The 18,672-nt window shown below is 50.3% G+C and overlaps 1 protein-coding gene across 1 annotated transcript; it reads left to right on the top strand.

Annotated features, from left to right (window-relative positions):
• The first annotated feature begins 421 nt into the window (after positions 1–421).
• HOXC4 (homeobox C4) lies at positions 422–17,692 on the top strand. Its single transcript, XM_055584682.1, has 3 exons — positions 422–513; positions 14,847–16,048; positions 16,533–17,692. The coding sequence occupies exons 2-3, from the start codon at positions 15,610–15,612 to the stop codon at positions 16,886–16,888; spliced, it is 795 nt and encodes a 264-aa protein (XP_055440657.1). The 5' UTR covers positions 422–513; positions 14,847–15,609; the 3' UTR covers positions 16,889–17,692.
• Positions 17,693–18,672: the final 980 nt, after the last annotated feature.

Here is an 18,672-nt window from a genome sequence, read left to right on the forward strand (position 1 = left end):
GGATAGAGGAGGAAAAAAAAAATAGGAGGAAGAAAAATATCAACACGACCTTGAAGGCGACAGGTCCTTATGGAAATAAGTAAGTAAGTAAATAAATAAATAAGGATCCACTCCTCCCCCCCCTCCCCACCCTGCAAGGGGTGTGTGGGGGTGGGGCAAAGGAGCAGCAAAAGGGCTTTTTAGTGTAACCGAGCATTGGAGAAATACGCATGGCTTCTATGTGAATTTAGGAGTTTGAAACTTTTGGAGGTTATTTATGTGAATGGCCTGAAGGCAAGCCCGTGAGTGGCTCTTGGGGGACCACGTGATGTCATTAAACCAAGTTTTATGGTGTAGGGAGAGCTGACAAACCCACAATATATTTACATCATATATAATCTTAACTGTCCAGCCACGCAGCTGCTGGTGAGGTTTAATGCTAGGACAGAGGGCCTGGCAGTTAGAGGGGATTACGGCGCTGGGGATGATGGTGAGAGAGGTTACATCTTCGCAAATGAATCCCAGGCGAACGCTGTAAGTTAATTTTCTCTCTCTCTGACCCTTTCTCCCATTTACTTAATGTCCCCCCAACCCCGCTCCAGATAGGAGGCAGTTCCCACTCATTAAGGGGAGGGGAAGAAGGCCTCCCCAGGCCATGGTGGGAGAGAAAGAGAAGCCGCTGGGAGGTAGAAGGATGGGGGAGTTTGTCTCCTCAGACCAGCCCTCCCCACTCCCAGCCCCTTAGTTCCTCCAAATGCAAGTTAACTGGGGTAAAGAGAGACTTGGATTCTTTAGAGCTTCACTAGGTCTCCCTGACCCCCTTTCCCTTCTCAATTGGGAAGAAAGACAGCGGCAGACACAGGGATGTTTGGTGTTTGTAGGACTGTGTAAACTCTAGGCGCAAGCGCAAAGGGCCTCTGGGGCCTTTGTCCTGGGGAGGGGCCAGTTCAGCCTTGGCCAGTGGCCCAGAGTCCAGGCAGGGCGGGCAGCTGGGGAGGGGGCCAGGGAAGGAGAGTTTGAGACTACTGAGCCTGCGACCTGAAACGGCAGAAGCATTTTAAAGATAGAGGATGGAGCCCAGGAGGTCCCCAAACATTCTTTCTTTCTTCACCACCAGACCTAAATCGGCAGCTGTCCCAGTCTCCGCAGTCTGGGGGTCTTAGCCGGTCTGGGGCTAGTATGGTTTCATGCCTTCCTCTCCCTCTAGCTGTTGAGATCTTTCCTGGTGTCCCCAGCACTGGCCTGAGGTAAAACTAGGCCCGGGAGGCCAGGAGGCTCCTGCTGTGAGTGGAGTATAAATGGGTGTGGGAGTGGAGGTAACATCTTTATTAAGCCTGGCCAGGGAAGTCCCTCAGCTCTGAGGAGAGAGTGGCCTCTGGGGGAAGGAGCATTCAGGACCCAATATGGGTTTGCACCCTGGGGCCAGTCTCAGGCTTGGGCTCCCTTCAAGTTTCTAGGAACGTTCCTTCCTAGAGGTGTCGTGGGACATGGAGGCACGTGTCCTCCACACCTTCAAGTGTGTACCCTACCTGACAACCTAGGAACTCAGGTACTCTGAAGGGGCCAGGGATTCCGAAGCCGGGCCAAAAGGCGGGCCCTTCGAGGGTGTAGCCTCTTAAGTCCTGGGAAAGGGAAGGGGAGCGGATGGGGAGAGGGAGTGAGCCGCCTGGAGGGACTGACTGCCCTGGGGGCTAGCAGCTCTGGGTGCCTGCGGTGTGGAGAGGTGCGGTTGGGTGACTGGAAGAGGACACTGCTACTGAGCCCCTGCCGCCCAAGAGACTGAGGCAGAAGCAGGCAATCAAGCAGAGGCAGGGAGTCCAGGCAGACTCTGGCAGGGTGAGGGGGGACAGAGACCCAAAGACACTGGGCACTGGGCGTCAGAGCTGGAGCCGCATCCCTCAGGGGACTGTTGCCTGTGTGAGGAGCACAGGCACCCTGGTGGAAAAGTCCAGAAGCCTCCCCTCTGGGTCCTCAGTCCCTCACAACCCACCTGCCCCACCAGCCTCCCACACCTTTATGTTCCGGGAAAGTGGCAGGATCCCAACGGACTCCTTCCAGTGGCCCAGAGGAGAATTAACTTTCCTGTTCTTTATGGGCCCTCCTCCCTTCTCCTCCTCCCCACTAGTCCAATTTGGAGAGTTTCTGGAAACTTTCCATTCAAGCAGCAGGGAGATGGGAGTTTCCCTTGGTCTATAACTTGACTCTTCCCCTCCCTCTGGCCTCCCTAGTACTTCAGGGAGCAAATCTAATGGTCTTCAATAAAGAATTTAAGCAGGGCCAAAGTTCCACACCCAGGCAAGACTCACCACCTTCCCCCACTCCTGGCGAGATCGCAGGCCTAGTTCTCTCAGCTCTGTGTAGCAGGGTGAGCGTGTTTCTGTTTTACAGACTTACATAGCATTTCTTGGAGGGTTTCTATAACTTCCTCGTCTTCTTTTCCTGTTTCTTAGGCTCAAAAGTTCCATGTAAATATCACCCCTTAATAGACCCTCCTTCCTCTCAAATAATTTGCCAGAGCGGTTTTTTTTTCTTCTTTTGTTTTGTAGGACTAATATAAAGGGAAGTAGTAGTAGTACAACAGGTCTTGAAATTTTTGGTTCTCCCACCCCTCCCCCACACTGGAATTAGGTTTCTCTAGAGTAGGGGGATGGGCAGTCCATCAGGTGCCCCAACTAACCTGGAAAGCTTTTAATTTTGTTTCTAGGTCTTTAACCCTAGAAGAGGTCAAGCAACCAATCAGAAATGTGCTAAGCAGGGTCACATGGCCTCCACTAACCAATCAGCCAAAAAGGTCTCACCCTTCCCTGCTTTCTTCTTCCTCCTCCCTCCCCACCACCCTCTTTAGTTTCTGGGTCCTCCCTCTCTATGATGTGAAGGGAATAAGTGATGCTGAGAATATTCTAGCCCCTTCCCTCTGTCCCTTACCCAGCTCTCAGGAGTCTGCGGCTTTTGTCCTCTAGTTCTATCAAAGTTGTATTTCGAGGTCAATCTCAATTGTACTGGGACTGGAAGTTGTATGGGCATCCTCTGCATTACTCCATGTTCTCCTGTGTGATCTTACCCAATTCCCTGCACTTTACAGATATGCCCTTTCAATTAGGCTGTACAGTGGGTGTGGATGCAAACTCCAGCCCTGAATTCAAATTCTGTGATTATTCCCTATATACTTACTTTGCACACCTTTTCGTTTTTATTCTCTTCCGATCCTCTTGAGCACAGGTGGAGTGACTAGAAGCGATCTCTTTCAATTTTCTTCCTGGAAATGCTCCAGAAGTCACTAGCTTTATCAAAGCGCCTCTGGCATGGTTGGGGAAGGCAGCAAAAGTGGAGACTTTTTGAAAGTTGTGTTTGGTACCTTTAGTTTGTTGAGTAACTTCAAGTCTGGAAAAGGGAATCAGCACAGAAAACCAGGACCCTTGCCTCACTGCTCTCATATGAAACAGTTGATGGATTTAAGTCCCCTTCCTTTCCATTCTTTTAACAAGATATGCCACTGCTGCTGCTTTATCCTGGCCAATGGCTATCAAAGGACACAGCCACTGAAGATGTGGGTTTTAGTGTTTATATTTACATGGGTCAGGTCAGAATAAGCAATGGGTGATAAACTATTTCTGAGCAAAACAGCTGATGGTGCAGACAGTGTGCGTGTATGGCAGGAGTGCGTGTGTCTCCTGAACACTTGGACTGGGCCCTGAGCCAACTGACTTGCTTTTCAGGTCCAGACCCAGGCATTTCATCCCCCATCCCTCAGTCTCCAGGGCTTTGTTGCAGGGTTAATTTTCTGATTGAGTTCCACCCCACCCCAGCCACCCCCCCCAGCCCCCCCGCCCCCCCAGCAACCTCCCCTTCTCCCTGCTGATCTCCGGCCCTCTTTGAGCTGACTGAGCAGCAGGAGTTCTGATGGGTGGTGTCCCCAGACATCCAAGCCCTCCTCTGGGGGTGTCAAGGGATAGCCCAGTTTGAGCTGGGCTTTGTCAGCATCTCCGTGGTGGTAGTTTGCTTTCTAGGTGGGGCTGATTTGGGGACAATGCCACAGGCCAGGTGGGAAGGATTAGAATGAAAAGCCAGAGGGAGGGCAGCTCTTCTCAGAAACCACTGGGCCCTCACTTCCCAAGTTACCTTCAATCCCACCATTCTACTGACTTCTTTCATGAACTAGAATTAGAGCACACAAACTTATTTTTCCCTGGTAGATGGTATGGTAATCTTGTCTAAGACCAATCCTCACCTCTAGTGTGGATATCTCATGCTGGAGTTTCCAGATTCCATGAAACTAAGGCAAGAAGAGGGGAGAGGTGTGGCTGGCTCCTTCTAAGCAGGCACTGGAAGAGAGCTTTTATTGCCTCAGCCCCTCCTAATATCCAGGTCAACTTTATCTGTCTCTTTGCCTCTCCCTCTCTTTGTGTAATTACTTTGGGTTGAGTTTCTCAGCGGAAACATCATTGTCCAGGGCTTCAGTTCTGTGCTTTCTTTTCCTGAAGAGACAAGCACTGTTCTGAGCCTCCTCCTCAGTGGGATTGTAGACCCTGGAGCCCTTAGCTGTGGAGAAGGGAGAGAATCTGGATTCAAGACCCCCCAAGCTAGGGCTCTTTGGCTTTCTGAGATTCAATTTAAAGAAGAGGCTAGCTGTTAGAGAGCCAGGAATATCTCATCCTTTTTACTAGGTCTTTGTAAACCTCAATGGTGTACCTGTTCTAGTACTTCCCTTCACTGCTTTGATAGGGCCCCAGGAGCCCAAGGAGTCTGGACTGAGGAGCTGAAGTAATAGAGATCTCTTTGTCCTTGAGTCCTACAGAAGAACTCTGGGATCCATTTTCTTCTTCCACTGCTAGGAAGATCCACTGTGTGGGGAGTGGGAGGGAAATGAAATTTAGGACTTGGGAAAGTTGGGCTGTCTAGAACCTTGTTCAGCTTCTGATGACCAGGCCTTAGAAGCTACAATGAAAGGTTGACCAGAAGGCTCTGGGTATGCTGAGGAGCAAGTACAGGAAGGAGGCCACTTCTCTACAGCTGACTCAAACACAGAGAAAGCTCTGCCATGATGTGCAGCCCCATATTGGGGGATGGGATGGTGGAATGTGTGGGCTTAATTCCCTGGGATCTCTTTAGTTCTGCATGTGTCACAGCTCTGACAGAGTTAGAGGAGGCTAGGTTCTGCCCTTGAAAGATTCCCACTTCTCCCAGCCCCCAGCCCAGAACATCACACACAAAAGTATATGTATGTGGCCAAGTATGGTATTAAAGAGGTCAGAAGCCCAGGCGGGACACAGTAAACCAGCCTTAAACTAACTTCCCAGTCCTTGTCCTGCTCTATTCTTCCCATCAGCCCAGCCTGAAGACCATTTGTCCTCCCCCTCCACACTCATGCCCTCAAGCCCCAAGCAACTGTTGAGTTTCTTCCTTTCTGCTTCCCTGGAAAACCAAACCCCTGGAGCAGCCCCCACAGAGGGTGGCAGCCAGGCTCTCGGTGATCTTTAGTGTCCTGTTGGCCTGTTGAGTTGTAGGAGGGTTGGAAGGCAGTGTGGGACCATGAGGCCAGATCCTTATCTGATCAAATCCACTCTTCAGGCTCAAACTCCAAATATCTCAGGGCTGCTTCTTTGCTCAGATAGTAGAGAAAATTCTTGTCTATAAAATGCTTCTTTAAAAAGTTAATTTTCTGGCTGGAAAACCCAGCATGTGTGTGTGTGTGTGTGAATGAAGAGAGTAAGGGTCAGGTCCCTCATTTTGGATTGTGTCTCTCCCCCTCCTCTGGGTGGAGGATGGGGATGTGGGCTGAGGCTTTATTGAGGGTGCTTTTCCTGTTGGGAGTAGTGGTGGGTCATAAAACCTAGAGGAGGTTGTTTTGATCTGGTGACTTCTCAGGAAGTAGCATTTGAGCTTTTGCTTTGTAAATCACTCTCCTCCAAACTGGCCAACTAGATTGGATTGCACTTCCCCAAGCCCACCTGGGGCCCTTCTTACTTCTCTTTCCCCAGTAAACCAAAGCAGAAAAATCAAAGCAAGTCCAGGGGCCCCAGATCCTCTGCCTCCAATATGAAAAGGGCTCACTGGTGATTTGACCCCTCTAAATTCGGCATGTTCTGGGTGGTATGGCCATAGTTCTCCTTAAAATTCCAGATTTAAAAATCATACCATCTTTCATTTTCTTTTGCTCATGCAGACTTTGGTTCCCCCAACCCCTCAGTTAAAAAACAAGTAACATGGAAGGTAATCAGCTTCTGAGTCTGGTGGTAGATACAATGACTCCTGGGGGCACTACTCTCTTGTGGGGCTGCCGTCTCCCTGTGATGCATTTCCTGAGCCCCAAACCCCTTCTTGACAAGGTGGGACTTTGGGTGTGTAAGAGAGAGCTCATGAAGAGAGGGGATGGGACTGAGGCATCATCTAGCATTATATGAATGGAGGAAATTCTCTGCAGTCAGTGACTGGGATTTATGTAATTAAGATGCATGCTGGGGTGTGAGTGAAAGCCCACAGCCTCCTTACTAACTGAACTGTAGCAAAAAAAAAAAAAAAAAAAAAAAAGCATTTTACCTAAATGGCTCCATTTTGTAATGTTAATGACCCTTTCCCTCCTAAAGACACCCCTGCTTCTCAAGGGTCCCTCTGCCAGCTTTGGGCTAGGGAGCTAAAGGGAAAAGAAGTAAAGAGGCTTCTATCTCTGTCTCAGTTCAGGCTACAAGTTAGGATGCTTTCAGGCCCAGACATCAGGGCTCCTATCCATAGCCAGAGAAATGCCCCATATGCTGGAAATGACGCCATAGATTATATGAATTCCTGGGCCCTCTTAGCACTTACTTGCACAGGCTCCAGTTTACTCTCCTTCATTTCCCAGAGAAGTCTGGGTTGGGGCATCCCAAACCCACAACCATCAGAGAATCTCCCTCATTCCTAAGGCTTGATGCAAATACACTGCCTTTATAGAAAGCTGAGCACTTCCATAGCTGTATACGGGAAAATATATTTATAGATCGCTCCGTGTATAATAGGATGTATGTTTTCCATCTCTCTCTACTCCATATTTAAATGCAGATTTATAGATCTTTAGATTTATAGATCCACAGTGAACATAACAGTCCTCTGTCAGATTTCTGTGTGCACATTACCAATCTCTCTATAGTGCTGGATGTATAGGCTGGGATGTATTGGTACAGCACTCCCTAAATATCTGGATGAATATTTGGTGAGCTTTTTCTTTCCCCTTGGTTGGAAAAAGACTCTGAGTGTGTTGCTCAATCTCTATTTTGAAAAATTTATCTAGATTTATGCAAAAGCCCCAACTCATAAAATAGCTACATATTGAAGCTACATATTTGGAGATCTTTATAGTCTTTGCAGTTTTGCTGCAAACTTAAATATTTGAAAGTATGTTTAGAGATGGTTCCATAATACATGTATCTATATGTAGGGGCATAGATCTCCCTCCAGAAGGATATAAACTTAATTCATCTCTCTGTCTATCTCTGTGTCAATAAAGACGTCAGGTGAGTGTCTTTATTGGGGATAGGGAACAAATATCTTTCTGGCTGTTTTGCTTATTAAAGAGAGTGATTCTGTTGCTGTCTTCAAGGTTCCCACTAAAGAGAGTCCAAAGGAGTTAGTTGCCTCCTAAAAACCTGCTCTAGGGACCACAGCCCTCTCCAGGCTTTCCCTGTGACTTGAAATCCCAGCCCAGTCTCCCCAACCTGCAGGACCTCCCAGAACAGCTGCTAAGAAGGGAGAGAAGAGGGAAGAGTCCTAGGACTATGCTACTCTTGGCTCCCAGGGTGGAGAGGTTGAGGGAGGGAAGCATGAGTCTCCCCAACACAACTGGGCCTTTGAAATTTGGGGAAAGATGTTCAAGTCTCCCCCTATTTTTGGAGGGTGCCCAAATAGTGCGAGGGTCACTGCCCTACCCATAAATGCCTCCTCCCCAATTGTTCTTGGTGCCCAGGGCCCAATTAAGCGGCTGCCTCACTCCCGGCAGCCGAGCTCTTATCGGCCGGGGATTGATGCCTCCGCGGCTCCTGTATATCATTTCCAAGATTTTTTCTGTCCAACTCCTCGGCTCCTTCGGCTTCCGCGGCTTTGACTAATGATTGCTACAGATGCCAACGTCTCCAGAATCCTAATAGCCAGGCAGGCGGACTCTTATTTACCCGGCAACATTGCCGCGGGGGAAGGGGGGCTGGGGGAGCAAGGATTGGGATGTTGCAGGTTGTGGGGGACAGGGGAGAAGGTTATGATCAACTCAAGTTTCCCTGAACTTCTTCCCCAGTGAGAAAGACATTCCCAACTCCCTCCTCTGCCTGAGGGAAAAACAGAATCATAAAATAGGGCTAATAGTAACTCATAGTTTGCCTCGTTGGAAAAGATCAAAGAATGAACAGGACATGGGAGAATAATCAGAGAAGTGTTTATTACTTGTAAATAGATGAGAGATTAAGCAGGAGACCAGCAGTTTAGGGAGGAAAAAGGAGGGTTTCTTTTCTTTTTTTGTTCGGAGGAGGAGAGACAGGGAAAGTCAGCCACGGTGGGAGAAGGGGCTCCTTTTTAAGTTTTCGCGTCTTCCCCGTCCTCTCCCCACCCCAAATCTAGTCTTCCCATCCGTGAAAATGCCTCCCCTTTTTCCCTTTCTTCGCCTCACCTTCGGTCACTCCGGTGTAGGGATGACCCGCGTGTTGCCGACCCGGGTGCCTCCTCCCAGAGGCCGCTCGGGTGCCCGCTGGGGCTGCCGGAGTGCTGGGGCCTCTGTCTGGGGGTGGGGAGAAAATCAGACCCAACAGCCCACTGCGGGCTGGGGGTCGCCGGCCCTGCGGTTCCACGCGGGCCGAGTGGCGGAAAGTTGCAGCCGAATCCGCTTCTCCGGCGCTTCTGGGCCGCCAGCGGGGCCAGGTCTTTGGGGGGAGCGGCTGGAGTTCCCCGCCGAGCCTGCAGCCTGGGCATCGCGCTTCCTCGGGTCTCCATCCTGACCTTCCCAGACACACATACTTCATGTCGGTGAAGAGACAAAAAAGCTGAGCGGCCCGGCTCCGAGCCCAGGCGTGGAGTGCTCACTCCAACCCGGAATATTTTTCTATCAGAGAATAATGGAGCACAAAATAATTCAGCAGAGCGGATGGGCAGGAGCGCAGTGTGGGAGCCCCGCGCGGTGGCCCGGCTGCACAGCGGGCTGCGCCGCCCAGCCCCGGAAGACCATTTCGTTGGAGTGTAGAGCGAGGCCGCAGCCCAGCCCCGACCCAGCAGCCCGAGGGCCAGTCTCTAAATGACGGCCCTTCAAGAGGACTCGGAAATGCAAAAAGGGAGCCGAAAAATTTAAACAGTCTGAAGGTAGAGGCGTCCCGGCGCGGCCAAAGCGAAAATCAATCACGTAATTAAAACGGGGAGAGGGCGAGGCCAGAGGTTGGGGGTCCCGGGTTCCGAGGAGGCGGCCAAGGTATGGGCCGAGGCGGGTGAGTGGCCCGGGGATGGGGCTCGCCCGCCACGGCCCGGAGCGCGAGGGGCTGCGGGAAGGTTTATCACAGATCGCTATTGATTCCTGCTCGTCTGGGGAGAGCAGGCTGTGTGTCCTCCTCCAGGCCGGATCCTGAAACCGACCGATGGGCCTTTCCGGGCTCCCTCATTTTTTATGGGGTTGCGGCACGCAGTGAAAGACGGCTCCCCAGATCCCAGGAGTGCCCGAATCTGTCCAGGCAGGTTTGTCTGAGAGTGCAGGTGGCACCAAGACATGGCCTCCGGGTTTAAGGGGATAGAGGAAGGTGGTACCCTAGTTTCAGGCACTTACATGTTCCCCTTGGTCTGGATTCCCCCCGCCTGGGAATCCAGGCTTGCCTTTGCAATGACTCTTATCTAAGGAGGGAGGCTTGGAAGGGATGTGGGTAGGCTTATCAAGGGGAAACTTGGGCCTGAGCTAACTGGATCCCTTAGGGGCCCCAGGGACCCCAGAGAAGGAAAGGGAACAGTTTCTGGAGGAAGGAAAGAAGGCACACAGGGAGCTCTGTTTGTGAAGAAATGATGTTCTTGTTATTATTGAGGTTAATGATGGTAATGATTGGGTATGGCTGGGTCAGCCTGAAAGAAGAGCTCTCCACAGCCCTTTCTCACAGAGGCTTCTCTGGAGAAGTCACTGGCTCTCCGACCTAGCTGTAATTGGGGAGAATAAAATGAAGACCTTTCCTCCCTTTCCCTGCCCTTTCCTCCCCCACTCCTTAAGAACTCCAGGAAAAAAGGGGACACCTTGTAAAATCTTCATCACCCACCCCAATAATTTCCCCTCTGCTCTCTCCAGTAAAACGCATCATTTGGGGGCACTGGGCTTTTGCCAGGCACCCTTCTTATGAAGTTCAGCAAGCAGTTCCTGGGCCAAGTCCCCACTAATGAATTCTGTTTCTGACTCTGGAGGAGACCCAGGATTCTCTTGCCTGCTCCATGGAATTCTCCCTCTATCCTTGTCTCTGCCTTCCCTGGTCCAGGGTGCCTCAACCCATGAGTCCCTGGAAGCTCAGAGGCCAAGAACAGATTAGAGTATTTTGAGATGCCCTCATCAACCCCAAAAGGAATCCCACCTTCCTATCGGCTTCTTAATTCTGGGAGCACCAGGTCAGCTCTCTGGAAGCTACCCTAAGCCAGCCTAATTCCTAAATCTTTCAAAACCACATTTAGAGTGCTTTAAAAGTAAAAGTCCTTTCACCCCCCTCTAACAGGAAAGTTCAAGTTAGAAATACTCAGCAGCGCAAGCTTCTTGCAGCACTGTCAGAATTTTTCAATAACAACAACAAAAATAAGAATTAAAGCTTTCATCAAGGGGAGAAAGGGACACCCCCACCCTAGTTTTAAAGAGGATATAATCCTGCAGCCTTGGACGAGAGTGGGGAGCAGGGGTCAGTGAGGCCAGGATGAGCAAAGAAGAGGATGGGGAACCCAACCTCTAACTAACAATTTCTCCAGCATAAAAATGAAACATCAAATTCGTTAGCCCAGGGCCTTCATTTTTCCCCTTCCACATTATAACTAGTTATTGAACTCACTGGAAGATCTAAAGGCCATTTGCGAAGAGACAAATTTCAATGGAGTTTCCCCATCAATAACCCCATGGCAGTGACCTATTGGAACAAGTCAAACACCCGAGGTGAAATGCAGGTCACTCTGTCTAACCAATATTAAAATGCGGCCACTTTTTAAAAAGCCACTTTAAATGAGATTTGAGGAAAATTGAATTCCAAGGAAGGCAAAGCAAGGAGGGGGAAATTCACGAGAGGACCCTGCTTATGGTCTCCGAACAAACAGGAGAAATTCATCTTTAATATTTTAAAGGGGGGCAAATTAACATTCCATGATTGCTTTTTTTTTTTGAGACTATAAGCGATTCCAGGAGAAAAAAAAGGTTGAGTATTTTCTGGTGACACGTCTGGGTTATTAAAATCATTTTAGACCAATTCATTACTTTTACTGACAAGAGATTTAAGAAAAAATCAATTAAGCATTTGCATATTCTTTTGCATACATTAGCCCTGCCTGCTGGCATTAGAAGGGGACAAAACACATACATATATACATATACACACACAGCGGGGAAAATGGGAGCCTTCCTTTATTTTGGGGTTTGCAAGTTGCTTGGAGAAAAAAAATAAAAAATGGAATGAATTACTTGATGGTATACCATCTAAAAGTCAAATTTATTTGAGGAAGAGGAAAGAGACATGTTGCAATGTTTAATCTCTAAAACAACAACAAAAACCATATACACACGCGCGCGCGCACAGTCACATCCTGTCCTTCTGAGAGTGGGGAAAGGAATGACACCTTATTTTCCCTCTCTTTGCCCGCCAAATCCTGAGTTGGCTCTCACTATTTTTCTCCCTAGGAAAATCCAGGGAGTCTGAGAGGTGAGATTTTAATGCAGCAGAGAATCAGTGGAGTCGCTGAGGTCTCTCAGCCGGCAGCTTGTTACTGGGGAGGGGAGGAATATGGGTTATCCAACGGTCAGTATGGTAATGCGGGCACAATAAGGCCTCGCACACAATGGACACATATTTTTCTTCAGCGGTGTCAGAAGGGAAGCGCTTTGTACTAAAACACGTTTCCGAAAGAGAAACCAGATCGAGATTTAGAAAGAATATGGGGTGGGGGGGGGGCGGATGCGGGTAGCATTCAGAGAGTGATTGTTTGGAGGCTGGCAAAAGGTGATCAGAAAAAATAAAAAAAAATAAAATTGGGGCTGAGAGAGGTAGAGGGCAGAGCAGGGGTTGGAGATCCCTGGGCTGATGAGGCAGGAGGGCAAAACACAAAAGGAGATACAAGGATTCATCACGGACAAGAGCCGCTTTAGTGCCCCCCCAACCCATTAAGCTAACGCTAAGTACAGGAGCCCTCAGAAGGGATCTTATTTCTATGCTCGCAATAATATCCAGGTGAAAATGTTTGTATGTGTGTGTCTGTGTAGCGGACTCTGGCTTGCTGTTTTCTTCATGTGATAGGCGACTTTCTTGCTACTGAGATATAGGAGCCCAAAGAGAGTTTTTTTGGTAAATGATGTAGATGCATGTGGACAAATTTGGGGAAATCTCCCAGATTTTACTTTCTGGGTCCGAATGTCAAATTAGCTGTGCAAACCTGGAAAGAAAACTCCATGTATTTATGGCTGCATAAGGAGGCACTTAATACATCAATAAATATTAATAGTATGAATGCACATGGACTTGGCATTCAGTTGAGGGCATCTGAACTCTCTTGGATCTGACTACACGCACTGGCCCAAAGTGGGTTTCGTGCTCCCCTTCCCTCGACCCACCTGCAGGAGCTCAGAATCCTGGGGAGTGGGGGTGTAAGATGGGCCGTGCCTTGGAAAGTACTTCTTAGCAAGCCCAAGAGGGTGAAAAGAAGGAAGAAAAGCAAGTTGAGGCGGGGGCAGGGCTGGTAGAAGGTGACAGTGAGGGCTGGGAGGAGGGGAGCCAGGTGGAGGTGAGACTATTCCTGGCCAGCATAGGGTGGGGCAGCCTGATCCAGGTGCAGGCCTAGAAGGGAGGATGGGGGTGGGGCTGGAAGGCTTTCTCCTTCAGCAACCTTTCCCCCACCCTACCTGAGCTCTTGGAGTTCTGCCTCTCCCCAGGTGGGGGGCTGGGGCTGGGTTCAGAATTTTTCTGTAGGACAGCAGTCAGCATTGGTTTCCCTTTGGCACTTCTAACAACTTGTAATTAACCCACCCCCCAGCACCAATAATAAACCAACTAAGCAGCAGCCTTCACCTTCTCACAGTCTCAAGCTCCTCTTCCAACCAAACCAGCCAATCTTCACACGCAGAGGGTCCCGGATAAGAGTGGGCAGGAGTTCTCAACCAACTTTGGAAATTTGAGAATCGCCTCTAAGAGGTGGTCAGCCTCCAGGGAATTCCGGTTCTCTCACCCATCTAGTGGCAGCAAGTGGGCACTGACCTCTGGGCAAGAGGTTTCCAGGGACTCCCAAGCACTGGCTCTTGGTGAGCCTAGGGTGACGGTAGGGGGCTTGAACATGGCAGGAAGAAAGGTGGTCACGGGCCCAGGCAGAGGGAATCAGTCCTTTGGGGCATCTGCTGTGGCCCAGCTCTCCAGCCTCAAAGTGAGCCCTAATTTGGAAGTGAGAACCCTCTCTGGCATCCCAAAGGTGGTGAGAGACAGGTTGGGAATCTCCTGCCTTCAGCCTCCCTCTCGCAACGGTTTTATTTTTTTCCCTTTCCCCTCCTCATTCCCTTAATTGCAGATGTTCTAATTAAACCCTCAAATAGTTGTTATGCCGTTTTAAAAGGTACTTATTCAAGTGTCAACCAGGCTGGGCTGGGAGGAGGCAGCGTAGGGCGGCGAATTAAAGGTAGATTGACTAATCACAGCGGCGATCATAATAATAAAATCAGAGGGGAAAAAAATCACATTACGACTTTTCGTGGAAAGGAGGGAGCAGGCAGCCAGCGGCCGCCAGCCCTGCACCGCCGCCGACACAAAGAGTGCGGGCGATTCCGCGAGACTGATTTATGACGTTTTACAGCCCTATAAAAGCTGTAGCGACGAGGCAAGCGCTCCTACCACCGCTGGCAGATTTAGTCTAATAAATAAAACATAAACAGTTAACTTTATGTGTCACTTTTATTGTTATCAAGTAAAATATAGCCGAGCCCCGGCAAGCTATGATTTTAAACTATAATTGTTATCAAGTGCAACAAGGGGACCCAGCTCCCTCCCTGGGCTCTCCCTTCTGCCACCCCCACCAACTCTGAGTTATGGGATCAGTTAATTAGAATTGGTGGCATGACGTGGCCACCCCTAGCTGGGGGGGGGGGGTGTCAGAAAGCAGCTCTTCTTGCCCCCTCCCTCCTCCATGGCCCTGCCACCCCATCAAGGCTATTCCTGTGGGTGGGTGGCAAGAGAGAGGGGAGGGCGCAGGAATGGACTGGAGACCCCCAAGTCCCGCCCAGCCTCCCCAGCTTCGTGAGCTCACCCCTCAGCTTTTGGAAGGCAGCCTGGAGCTGACCCTTGGGGATGCGTGTTTACATGTAAACACATGTGTTACATGGATACAGTCCCTGGCCGGAAGCAGGCTCTACTCACGCAGGCCTTCCTCCTAGCTAGGTCTGCCCTCTGTGGGGATGGAGAAGGAAGAGCTCCCAGGGCCTTGGCTGGGCACCATCCCAGGGGACTGGCCCCTGGCAGAGTGCTCTCCTCCTTGCCCCAAGTCCTCGGGAACCGGCCTTGGAGGTAGTTGTCAGAAAGCGGCAGGCCAGGCAGAATGGAGAGCAGAAACAACTGCCAGCGGAAGAGATCCTCTGCTCTGGGCTGGGCAGGGAGGGTCAGTGGGCACTTGGGGAGGGCAAGGCTTCTGAACTATGCTTTTGCCAACCACTTCCTGTCTCTCTTCAGCGGGGGCTCAACCCCCAGACCTCCAGAAATGACGTCAGAATCATTTGCATCCCGCTGCCTCTACCTGCCTGGTCCAGCTGGGACCCTGCCTCGCCGGCCCCCTGGCCAGAGGGTTGGGTGAGTGTGTATGGAGAAGAGGGCTGGACTCTGGTCTCCTTGGATGAGGGGGTACCACAGGCTCACCAGCCTCCTGGGCTCAGCCTGGGCCCCTCCCCATCCAACCGCCACTCCAGTCCTCATTCAACTTCCTCTTCCTGCGAAAGAGGGGCGCTGCCCCGTGACCTACACAGATTGAGACAGGATCGCCATGAATGGGGATCTCTGGAAAAGCTCGGGAGCCGAGGCCCGAAGGGTACACCGGAGGTCCAACGGGAGACTCTGGGAGGGGGCTGAATCACAGCCTCCCAACAGCCTCCCAATGCCCAGGCTTTGGAAAGGAGCTGGGGGCTTCCCATCTCCTTTGGCAGGGGAGCGTTGTCAGTCGGAGGGGTGTGTACTGGGGGCACCCCAGCCCCTGCCAGCTAACCCCACATCATCACCACCACCACCCCCCAGCACCACCACCACCACCACACACAAAAAAAATTGGATACATTTTGAATAAAGCGATTCGGTTCCTTATCCGGGGACTGGGTTGCTCCGTGTGATTGGCCGGCGGAGTCACATGGTGAAAGTAACTTTACAGGGTCGCTAGCTAGTAGGAGGGCTTTATGGAGCAGAAAAACGACAAAGCGAGAAAAATTATTTTCCACTCCAGAAATTAATGATCATGAGCTCGTATTTGATGGACTCTAACTACATCGATCCGAAATTTCCTCCATGCGAAGAATATTCGCAAAATAGCTACATCCCTGAACACAGTCCGGAATATTACGGCCGGACCAGGGAATCGGGATTCCAGCATCACCACCAGGAGCTGTACCCACCACCGCCTCCGCGCCCTAGCTACCCTGAGCGCCAGTATAGCTGCACCAGTCTCCAGGGGCCAGGCAATTCGCGAGGCCACGGGCCAGCCCAGGCGGGCCACCACCACCCCGAGAAATCACAGCCGCTCTGCGAGCCGGCGCCTCTCTCAGGCGCCTCCGCCTCCCCGTCCCCAGCCCCGCCAGCCTGCAGCCAGCCAGCCCCTGACCATCCCTCCAGCGCCGCCAGCAAGCAACCCATAGTCTACCCATGGATGAAAAAAATCCACGTTAGCACGGGTAGGCAACTTTGCTTTTTGCTCTCCCCCTCCCCTCTTCCCCGGCGCTCCCCACCCTCCTCGGCCCCCGCCGGCCCCGTCCTCCTTTCTCTCCTTCCCCCTCTCTCTCCAGGAGCGACTCTGGGTTAGCACAATTGAACTGGATTTACGAGCGAGAATGGGTAATTACATCCCCCATAAATTTTATGGCTTAGCTACTCTGGGCAGTCCGAGCCATGTGCTACGATCTGTTATGTATGTGTGAAAACTATGCTCGCTTTCTAAGGGCGCATAAATAATTCAGTGTCGTTACAATGAGGATTCCCCTCTTATTACACTACAAAGTCTCCAGCTCCCTTCAACTTCTTTATAACCCATTTAGCTTGATGACTTTATTTCCATCACCCCCTCCTCCTGTTTCAACAGAGCTGAGGATGGGGTGAGGGTGGGGGGCGGGGAGCCTGCTGCCTTTGAACCCCACTATTTGCTTTCCCCCCTCCCCTCAGTGAACCCCAATTATAACGGAGGGGAACCCAAGCGCTCGAGGACAGCCTACACCCGGCAGCAAGTCCTGGAATTAGAGAAAGAGTTTCATTACAATCGCTACCTGACCCGAAGGAGAAGGATCGAGATCGCCCACTCGCTGTGCCTCTCTGAGAGGCAGATCAAAATCTGGTTCCAAAACCGTCGCATGAAATGGAAGAAGGACCACCGACTTCCCAACACCAAAGTCAGGTCAGCGCCCCCGGCCGGCGCTGCGCCCAGCACCCTCTCCGCAGCCACCCCGGGCACTTCTGAAGACCACTCCCAGAGCGCCACGCCGCCGGAGCAGCAACGGGCAGAGGACATTACCAGGTTATAAAACATAACTCACACCCTGCCCCTATCCCAGGCCCCCCATCCTCCCCTCACACACAAATTGACTCTTATTTATAGAATTTAATATATATATATATTTTGGTTCTTTTCTCTCTTCCTCCCACCTTCCCCCTTGTCAGTTCCAAACAGACAAAACAGATAAACAAGCCCCCTGCCCTTCTCATCTTTCCACTGTTAAGGACCCTTTTAAGCATGTGATGTTGTCTTAGCATGGTACCTGCTGGTTTTTTGTTATTGTTTTTTTTAAGGCCATTTTGGGGGGTTATTTATTTTTTAAGGGAAAAAAAACTGCAAAAATTATATATTGCAAGGTGTGATGGTCTGGTTTGGGTGCATTTCAGGGGAAATGAGGAAAAGAAAAAAGGAAAAAGATTTTTAAGCCAGTACTCCTCCTCCTCCTCCTTCCCCCCTCTTTCCTTAGGCCCTTTGCATTGAAAATGCACCAGGGGAGGTTAGTGAGGGGGAAGTCATTTTAAGGAGAACAAAGCTATGAAGTTCTTTTGTATTATTGTTGGGGGGAGCTGGGAGGAGAAGGGGGAAGACAGCAGACAAAGCTAAATGCATCTGGAGAGCCTCTCAGAGCTGTTCAGTTTGAGGAGCCAAAAGAAAATAAAAATGAACTTTCAGTTCAGAGAGGCAGTCTATAGGTAGAACACCCCACCCCACCCCCCATCGTGGTTATTGTGTTTTTGGACTGAATTTACTTGATTATTGTAAAACTTGCAATAAAGAATTTTAGTGTCGATGTGAAATGCCCCGTGATCAATAATAAACCAGTGGATGTGAATTAGTTTTACGTCAGTGTCTGATGGTTTCTTTTTCTCCCCCTTCTCCTTCTGGCCTGGTAACATCCCACCTTCTCTCTAGAGTTGCTGAAGTTTACTCTAAGCAAATACACAAATCTTAACTCTCAACTCCAGTTTCCCAAGGTCCTTAGAAGATCCAGCAATAGGTTTGAGGCAGAGGATGTCAGAAGAGGGGATGTGGAAGAGTAGGGCACTCCCTCCCTGAGTCTGTAGGGGCCAGACTCTCCTGGGGGGTCTCACTTTTCTAGAGTTAAGCTGGTGCCTTCTTTGTCTCTTCCTCTCTCCTCTCTTCTGCCTTCCCTCTGGTGAGTAGGCCTGCCTAATTTGCAGATTAGAAGGCAAGTTTAGGGAGTGGGGACGAAGAAGAGTTTTCATCTTTGGGGAGTTCTTTGGGGCTGAAGGATTAGGAAGATGCCTCTCAACATGCCTGTTCTCATAAAAGAAGAAACATTTTGAGCTGGTGATTCTAAAGCAGCAAAGTGACCTGTCAGGGTGGCTTTTCTGTTTGTTTAGACTTGGAAAGAAGGGTGAAGTGGAGGCCAGAGGCCTGGGAGGCCCTCTTGCATGGGTAGGCCTCAAAGCCTGATGCCTGGAGATAATGAAGCACTCTTATTCCCCGCTCCCCGCCACCCTCCCCCCCCCCCACCCCCCGCCCCAACTTTTATCATGGACCTGCTAGATGTTGAGAAAAGACACAGGGAGAGGCAGGGGGATCACCTTTCTTCCTACAACCTCCCAGGTCTCCATAGGACTTGAAGATTGGAGGAACAAGACTTCCTGCTTGTAAGAAAAATTTTTTAAAATTGCTTCCTTGGGGGCTAAAACAAACAAAAAACTGATTTGGATTGCCTGAATGATTACTTTAAGCCAGAGACTCCAAAGAATTCTAGTCCTGAAGACCAGGCTCTGAGCAAGGCCTGCTCGAATTTTTGCTTGCTTGTTGGGAGAAGGTAAAGGGGTA

Source organism: Bubalus kerabau, chromosome 1, assembly GCF_029407905.1.
Source record: "Bubalus kerabau isolate K-KA32 ecotype Philippines breed swamp buffalo chromosome 1, PCC_UOA_SB_1v2, whole genome shotgun sequence".
NCBI classification, from domain to species: Eukaryota; Metazoa; Chordata; class Mammalia; order Artiodactyla; family Bovidae; genus Bubalus; species Bubalus kerabau.

What these genes read in the sequence shown, in the direction of transcription:
- HOXC4 (XM_055584682.1), top strand. Translation starts at nt 15,610, where the DNA reads ATGATCATGAGCTCGTATTTGATGGACTCTAACTACATCGATCCGAAA. An exon ending in AAAAATCCACGTTAGCACGG is followed by an intron (nt 16,049 to 16,532) that starts GTAGGCAACTTT and finishes CCCTCCCCTCAG; the next exon opens with TGAACCCCAATTATAACGGA.